At 33.1% G+C, this 9,266-nt stretch overlaps 1 protein-coding gene across 1 annotated transcript; it reads left to right on the top strand.

Annotated features, from left to right (window-relative positions):
- Positions 1–2,193: 2,193 nt before the first annotated feature.
- LOC129004857 (glucose dehydrogenase [FAD, quinone]-like) lies at positions 2,194–8,953 on the top strand. The gene is made up of 2 exons (XM_054433534.1): positions 2,194–2,284; positions 6,948–8,953. The coding sequence occupies exons 1-2, from the start codon at positions 2,244–2,246 to the stop codon at positions 8,872–8,874; spliced, it is 1,968 nt and encodes a 655-aa protein (XP_054289509.1). The 5' UTR covers positions 2,194–2,243; the 3' UTR covers positions 8,875–8,953.
- Positions 8,954–9,266: the final 313 nt, after the last annotated feature.

Here is a 9,266-nt window from a genome sequence, read left to right as displayed (position 1 = left end):
ATCAAACGAAAGAAAACCAACGAATAGAAACCCGAACCTACAGTTAATTGATTAATGAATCAGTTTAATGTCATAACTTGAAATGAATTTATATTTGTTAAGCAATGGTTACTCGTGGATTGAGATTCAGTATAAACATTGGACCTTTGGAATGCTCGACACCTTTAATTTAAGTCGTAATTAAGTGTTAAACGTTACAATCAATCAGCTTGACTGTGTAAACGGGTCTTTAACTACAGTTAACGTTGCATCTTTAATTGCTTAGATTAGAAATGTAATTACCCATCATAATAATTGAATTGATTGGAGAATCTATTTTGATCAAAGCTTAATAATTGCTGGAAAGTAAATGAAAGAAACGTCTTATAACACTTAAAACATATATTTACGCTTATACTGTTACTCACAAGACGATAAATATACAAAAGAGATGGTAAGTGGTGATCGATTTCGATTGGACACTCCAATCATCATCAGACCCAATAGGCGAATAATAATTGCTATATTGCTAGAAACAAATACGTCAACATTTAAAGAAATTCAAAATGTTTAAAACAAGGTTTAGTGTATATTAGATTTGTAGAATAAAGATTACAAAAGAGTTTATTTTGGTAGTTGTGTCTCCCATTCAGACTACGTTCGGTATAACACTTTCCATATTAATGTAGGCAAAATAGTTTGAGATGTATTATATGGTTAGAATAATGTTTATCACTATATGTGAGAAAAACATATTTCGGGAAATAAATACTGGTTAGGTAAATGTGTTTTTTTTATTAAATCTGATTGTCTTAAATCTTACATTTGATCTCGATAGACTACTAACAGGGCAAGCTACAAAGGACGTGATTACGACGTTTTGATACTTTTTGTATTGTTATTTATTGTATCTCGAGTTAAAAGCCGTCGCTTTTCATAGATTATGGAAGAGCTCGTCCTAGATCTTGCTTATAGCTTATCACACTATTGCCGAGTCAGTTTAGTAATTGTTTACATTACACTAGTAGGTAAGATGTTATATAACTCAATTTCAATCAATTTCAATTTTAATTTCAATCAAAGATCCAATAACTATTTGAAGTTTTATTGAAATACTAATGTTTATAAGAGGACAGTTAACTGAAGTAAAGCATTTTTACCCTAAAGTCATGTCTTTAATACATTAGTGCAGGGATTGACCATTATGTGTGCATTATGGTTGTAAAGTCCATTGGTATCAACGCTAAGTTATCCTAATTTATCGCTTATGTCACTGATGTATCAACTACAAACGTAGATTTTCAATGAAAGCATTACTTAAGTAATTGGTCAAAAAAGGCAAGTCAACGATTATAAAAGTAAAAACTAAGGAATCGATAGGAAACCTTTGATTACAAATGAAAACAGATAGTTAAACTTAAGATTTTGAAGATTAGTTGAAGCGTTAACAGTTTGTTTTCTAAATCAAACTTTGCAAAAATACTGTGGACATTATTCGTAACTTTGTATATCGTTGTGACATTTTCTAAGCCTCAGTCTGAATCTGAAGTTTTAATTATGTCCAAACAACCGATAGTCGTTTCAAGACAGAATTAATCTAAGTTTAATACGAACCTTGCAGTTTTTATGAAAAATAAGTTAGTGATAAACAAATTATAAAATGTATTTTTATTCAACGTTTGCAACTTAATATACTTGAGTTGGAGATAGATGTTCCCATTGAGTTACTTAAAGTTAATATAAAATATATTTCTTTAAGAAAGAATTATTTCGACCATTGAGTTGCTATTGACAATTGACAAGAAGCTTTGGATATCTCATAAGTAAGCTTGAAGCTGTTTGTCAGTATTATCTTTAAATTGTATATTTATCTTCAACTTAATTATACAGTATAATCACTCTCTTCTTCAAACTAAAAAAAACACACAAGGTAACAAAAGGTTTATTTTTTTAAGTTTTTCTAATCCCTAAATATCGCTAACTTTTCCAGCTTAACATAGCCTATACCTTATCCTACGTAAACGTAGTTTACATGATGCAATAATTAGGTTTTACCATTGTGTCTAATAATTTCCCGAATAAGGAAACAAAGTTCACATCATATCGGCCCATTTATTGGTTTAGGTTTTTGGGTTATCAGCGTTGATAATAGAGGGAAGGTCGACGTACCAGACCAGCCTTCACAGAGTTTATCTGTTTATGTTGGTTACAAGTGACGGCCAAGGCATCAGTAAAATAAGTGAAGTAGTTCAGTGACTGGCGCTATGGTTGGATCGAGGCTTGTAGGACTAGTCCTAGCAGTCAGGTACCTATAATTCACATATACATATACATATGTATTTGTAGGCTAAGAAATGTTCTAATATATTTTACTTCCTCGCCCTAAACTATGTTAGCCAATGTTGCCTGAATTCTGATTGAATTGAGAATTATTAATTAATTAACCTGCATTTTGCAGATATCAAAATCAACTATCTATATGAATTAACTTAGTTTTCCTGGAACTAATAAACTAATAAAAGAATTAGTATTCTTTTATTTATATGAACTATTTCTTGGGTTTATGTGGGTAAACATGGTGTAATGTGAGTAATCGAATTCGATTATGATTTGTGTCGCTTTTTCCGTAGGTTACACACAAGAACTCTAGTTTATAGTTTTATATAAGAAAACAAATGCATAGTTTTTTTTATAAAACAAATTTGTTACGGTGTTCTGTGCGTGTAACAAAGGTTTGAGTCAACTTTATACTGAAATTTTTCTTTTGGCCTTGAAAGTTTCAACGTTTAGAATCAATTTGTATGCATCGTTGAACTTATTTCCATTGCAGTTATGAGAAAAACTTATTTAGTTATAACAACAATAGACGAAAATTTGTTATATTTTTATAATCTCCAAGATAGTTCAATCAACTATCTCACTGGATTAAAGTTATTCACTTATTCACTTATTTACTTATTTAGATATTCATCTGTTATGTGAGAAAACATTTATGTAGCTCACGCGTGATGTAAAAAAATAACAGTTGTTTTGGGGGAAATTACTAAAATAATCAATTGTAGGGTTAGAGGTTTTTTTTATAAGCGTTCTGTTGACTATATTTGTGTTTACTTGATTTGATAAATTATTCGCCCGATATCTTTTAACTTTTTGCTGACGCAGCATCAGCTTACATATTTCTATGCATATCATAACAAATGCAGTAGAGTAAAAACCCTTTACTTATAATAATACTTAGTGCAATGTAGGATCGACGATACTAATGATTCTAAAATACATAAGTATATTGGTGTAAAGGTGGTTCTAGGAGTCCAATGGCATTCCATCCTACTACAGTACAAGATTTATGAATCGATATTCTACGGAGATTTGTACTCTGATTATTTAGCTTCTTCGTATATCGGCTGGGTGGCAGGTATTATTGGTATGATTTTGTATTGAGTATGGCGATGCACTTTGTATTCAATAAACCCATAGCTTAACAGAGTCTATCCTCAGAAATTATGCAAAAATTTTAAAACAATAACACATTGCTAAGTTATAATTAACAAACTATAAGTTTAGTATACTGTGTTATTGCTCATTTAAATTGATAGCTCTAATATAAATACTGTATATTGAAAATTATTGGTTTTTATATTCCGAGTCGGTTCGGCTCTCCTACCCGACTGTTTTTCAAAATTTTGGTTTTAAATTAAACGTATACATACACAGATTTGCCATCAAGCATCGGCATTCATTTATCTGACAGAAGTTATGCACGAAAGCAACTTCTTCCCTGTACATAAATGGGAGTTAAATTTGGGTTTTATTTTCCGAGTTCGTTTGGATCTTTATCTAACCGATTTTCATTATTTTGGCCTTAAATTAAAGGTTTGCATTCACAGATTTGCCATGAAACATTATCATTCATTTATCTACTGTATTACTCAACCAAAAAACATAAAATGTATTGTTTATTCTTACCTACATTAGAGATTCCTTCACCAATTCTAATTACATTATCCTAAATGGTTTAAGAACCTTCAGTGAAATACCAACTTTAAATTGAGCTATTGATTATTAAGATCAGACGTTCCTGAAGCACGCTGCTGAATCACGAAACAACAATCATTATAATTATAATAGGACTCTTCTGCAATCAATGTAATATAACTCCATTTACATTAGTTATTTTATATGTTCTGGTTTAAAATAAACCTAGAAATAAAGGCTTTCATTTGAGATATTGATAGTTTAAATCAGTTAAGTTCAAGATACTCTTTCTTTACTTTTTGACTAAATCACAAATCATAAATTTCATCATTTCTAGAAAATGGGTCAAGTAATCCTATATGTTTTATCGAAGAATCTTCAGTGCAATACCAGCTTTCATTCAGTTATTGATCATTATGATCGGACGTACCTGTTTTAGGCTGCTGTATCACGAACAACCAAAATTGTTTAAAACAAATTGAGTATTCATCATCAATTGATGGTTTAGTGATTTTGCTTGAAACACCAACAGTCGATTTCGACGGGTTTCACCTAGTATGTTATAATTTTAAGTTTACTACTACATACCTGGAGTGACAATATTATGTAATCTCTTTTCATATGACCAAGATAAGAAATACTTTAAGCTTTAAAACCATCTAAATGGTTCGATTTTACTTTCTCCCCCTATACATAGTATGTAGAGAAGTATTGTTTTCGTCAAAATTTTCGGGTCAAAAAGGGTTCTCCGGAACCCAAAAAGTGGTTTTCGAAGTGTTGTGTGTGTGGATGTGTACACCTGTCGCCCAATTTTGATGAGATTTGGTACGTAGGTACTACTATAATGCATTATATCTCCAGGCATTTTTTTCATTTTTTTATGTTTATTTTTAATGGCGATTTTTAAAAAAGAACCCATAAAATAATAAAATAATCAGATTTTCTCGAAAACGGCCCAAAAAACTTTGATAGAGATTTAGTATGTTATAGTCCTTTAAGTTCTGAACTAAATGAAACAAATTCCATTTTCGTAAAAATTACGGGTTTAAATTAATTGGTAACTTATCTCATTTTCCCATAAAAACGAAAAATTGGAATTTAGAAAAAATGTTGATTTTAATTAAAATTAGCATGTTATCGCCATTAAAATGTTTAACAAAATGGTACAGATTCAATTTCCGTAAACAGTACGGTTCAAAAGTTATTGTAATTTATGTTGTTTCCCTTAAAAACCCCCATAGAGTAACAAAATATCGGATTTTAGGAATAAAGCCGGTTTTGGTTAAAATCCATGTGTTAAGGGCCTTATAATTAAAAAAAAAAAATAGTGCAACCCCCCCCCATTACCAAAAACAATTACGGTTTAAAAGTTATTGCAACATTTGTCATTTATCCCTATAGAATACTATAGTTGCTCCTCCCGCTTACGAATGATAAAGGCTGTTTACAAGCTTATAGGAGAAAGTATGTGTCAGATTGCTGATACCGTTTATACAGGGTGTTTTTTTAAAAACTTGCATCTTTATTTATGTAAAAACCGCAATAGATAGAAATATGCAGTTTGCGGGAATCATCTATTGACGTAGGGGGACCAATTGTTTTGAATTCAACGTTACATTCACATTCCCCCCCTTTCCCCCCCTGCCCCCAACTTATTTTTTTTAAATAGCAAGGTACCCCTTGTGACATATCAAATAAAAGAGCATAAAAAAAGAAAATGTTTGATGAAAAAAAATTGAAAATCGGTTCATAAATTTGTGAGATATTCCCCCCCTCACCCCCCCGGAACTTTTTTTTTTTTTAATAGCAAAGTACCCCTTGTGACATATCAAATGAAAGAGCATGAAAAAAGAAAATTTTTGGTGAAAAAAAAATTAAAATCGGCTCATGAATTTGTGAGATAATCACCCCCCTTTTCCCCTACCCATAACTTGTTTTTTTAATAGCAAGGTACCCGCCCTTGTGACATATCAAATGAAAAATAAATTTCACCAAAATTTTTCTTTTTTTATGCTCTTTCATTTGATATGTCACAAGGGGTACTTTGCTATTAAAAAAAAATCAAGTTCCGGGGGGGGTAAGGGGGGGAATATCTCACAAATTAATGAACCGATTTTCAATTTTTTTTCATCAAACATTTTCTTTTTTAATGTTCTTTTATTTGATATGTCACAAGGGGTACCTTGCTATTTAAAAAAATTAAGTTGGGGGCAGGGGGGGAAAGGGGGGGAATGTGAATGTAACGTTGAATTCAAAACAATTGGTCCCCCTACGTCAATAGATGATTCCTGCAAACTGCATATTTCTATCTATTGCGGTTTTTACATAAATAAAGATGCAAGTTTTTAAAAAAACACCCTGTATATTCTTATGCAGGGAAACATTTTCAAAGATGAAATTTTAACTTGTAGCCATCATTAACTCATGTGATTCAACATGGCTTGTTTTAATCGGTTATCGGTCTAGTTATTAATTATTTATTATAACAGGTTTAAAATCAGTAGCAACTAGAAAAAATATGATCGTTAAAATGTTACTATACTACAAAAATATTGTCTTAACAGCATAATTCATCTTTTAAAACCTACAAAATTCAAACTACGTATAATCTAAAGAGTATCACTGTCATAGAATACTATGTAATTAACTTTAATTAAGTTGTCATTTCCAGGAGTACCCATGGGAGGGACTCTTAAATGTTAAGGTGGTTCGTTGATTGGGATAACTATCTACTTTTAAATTCTATTTGCAGTCACGTGATCGGTGATTTCTAAAGGAGTATAAGTAAAGATTGTTGAATAATAAGATCTCCAGTTTCATAACGTTCAATGAAGTTTTTGCCTAGTATATTTTAGTAACATTTGAGTTCTTATAAACAGTAAAAAGTTAAATTGATGAGATCATTAGATGTAAAACTAATTAAATAAATGCCTCGTACATTGAATAACTCGTTTAAAATATTTAACACTAAACAGGAACTTTTCTTGTTACAGTTTTCTGAACTCTCAAGACACTGCAGCAGAGCCAGAGGTAAACTATATTCCTGATGAGTCTGTCAGTTATAATAGAAATTCATGCAAGGATAGCAAATGGTCGCTTAACAAAAACTACGGAGCTTTGGAACCATTCTTGACCAACCTTCATTCGAGTATACAAAAAGCAGAGTTAGAATTAGCCAACCCCAATGACTACCCGCTACACTACAATGTGGGACATGAGGAACAGTTTGATTTCATAGTGGTTGGGGCGGGTTCAGCCGGCTCTGTAGTGGCAAGTAGACTGTCAGAGGTGGGTGACTGGAGAGTGCTACTAGTAGAGGCTGGTGGAGACCCTCCTGTGACGTCAGAGGTTCCATCTTTAGCTGCGTTTCTACAGGATACTGAAGTCGACTGGCAGTACAAAACAGATGCTGACGAGGAGAACTGTCTAGGAATGGTAGGGAACCAATGTAAGTGGCCAAGAGGAAAGGTTCTAGGTGGTTCTAGTACTATAAATTACATGATGCACACACGAGGACATCCGAAAGACTTTGACAGTTGGGGAGCTGCGGGAAACAAAGGGTGGAGCTACGAAGAGGTCTTGCCGTACTTCAAGAAATCAGAAAACTTGGATGATCCTTTGATTTGGGCAACGGAGGACGCTAAAATATACCATAATAGTGATGGTTTGCTGACGGTTGGCTCATGGGCTGAAAATGAAATGAAAGAAGCTATAGACGTTGTTGCAGAAGGTCTAGCAGATATCGGATACCCATTCAATGCAGATCTCAATGGAAAAAATCATTCTGGATTTACAAAAATGTCAGGAGCCATAAGAGATCAAAGAAGATGCTCTTCTGCAAAATCTTTTCTAACACCTGCCAAAAATAGGAGAAACCTATTTCTTTCCAAAAACTCACTTGTTACCAAGATTTTAATGGATACTCAACACAACAAGGCTTATGGAATACACCTTATGAACAAAAAAGGTAAGATTATTGAAGTCAAAGTGAAAAAAGAAATAATTGTATCAGCTGGAGCTATCAATTCACCACAACTTCTCATGCTCTCAGGTATAGGGCCCGAGCGGCACTTACAAGAATTAGGAATTTCAGTAATAAAGAATTTACCAGTTGGAGAGAATCTTCAAGACCACAGCTTAATGGCCACTATAGCTTTGACGTTGAATTTAAGCATTACGTTTTCTCAATTAAACGATCAAGACACATTCAACTTTCTTTTTAAAAAACCGGGAAGTCTATCTAATGCTGGCCTCCCATACGCAGCCTTCATAAATATAGACGCAGACGATTACCCTGACATGGAGCTACTTCAAAGCTACAACCCCAAAAATAACACAGACTCTGTTAAGCTAATGTTACAAAAATCGTTCAACTTCAAAGATGAATTATTGGCCGATTTTATACAAATCAACAAGATGGACTATACAATCATTTTGCTTGCCTCTATGCTGAGACCGTACAGTAGAGGAAGAATTTTGTTGAAAAGTGACCAGCCAAACATTTATCCCAAGATTGTTGCAGGGACTTTTACTGATCAGCGTGATGTTGAAACGTATCTTAAGGTTTATGATTTTATTTCAAGGCTAGTTGATACTCAAGCTATGAGGAGTGTTGGGGCGAAGTTCCACGAAATCAAGGTCCCAGAGTGTAGTAAACATGAGTTTGCTTCTCGTGCGTACAGGGAATGTGCTATGAGACACCTCACAGGGACTACCTACCACTACAGCGGGACTTGCAAGATGGGTCCTGCCGGGGACTCCTCAGCAGTAGTGGACCCTACTCTCAGGGTACATGGTGTAGAAGGCCTCAGAGTCGCTGATGCTTCAGTCATGCCTACCGTCGTCTCTGGCCATCCCAACGCCGCCATCGTCATGATTGGTGAGAAAGTGGCAGACCTCATTAAAGGGGATTGGTCATGATGCTAACATAAAAGTATTTTAGAAGTAGAATTTTGTTTTAGAAATAGATTTGTATACTTATAACTCTCAAAGAGCGAAATCGGTTGACTTAGATTGGTTTTTAATGTACTAGTGAACTTGTATTACAATAATTTGCTCCAAGTACAAATATGTTTTAATATTTGTTTACATACGTTGTGTATATAATAACACTCAGCATTTTTCATAATCATGTGTATACATAATTTGTAATTAAAGACACTTTTTCATAAGTATTTAATGTTCATTTAGCCATTTACTAGTAATACTCGCAGCTGGTTAAAAATACGAATGTTTATTAGGACTGCGGCATATTTATGAATTTTTAAATTGATAATGTTTTTCTGGTTATACAATTTGCAAATGTATGTGTC

This window comes from Macrosteles quadrilineatus, unplaced genomic scaffold (assembly GCF_028750875.1).
Source record: "Macrosteles quadrilineatus isolate MER2022 unplaced genomic scaffold, UCM_ALF_1.0 Scaffold_12__1_contigs__length_5162894, whole genome shotgun sequence".
Taxonomy (NCBI): domain Eukaryota; kingdom Metazoa; phylum Arthropoda; class Insecta; order Hemiptera; family Cicadellidae; genus Macrosteles; species Macrosteles quadrilineatus.
The sequence above is the reverse complement of the archived record's forward strand: the minus strand, read 5'-3'. Positions and strand labels throughout refer to the sequence as shown.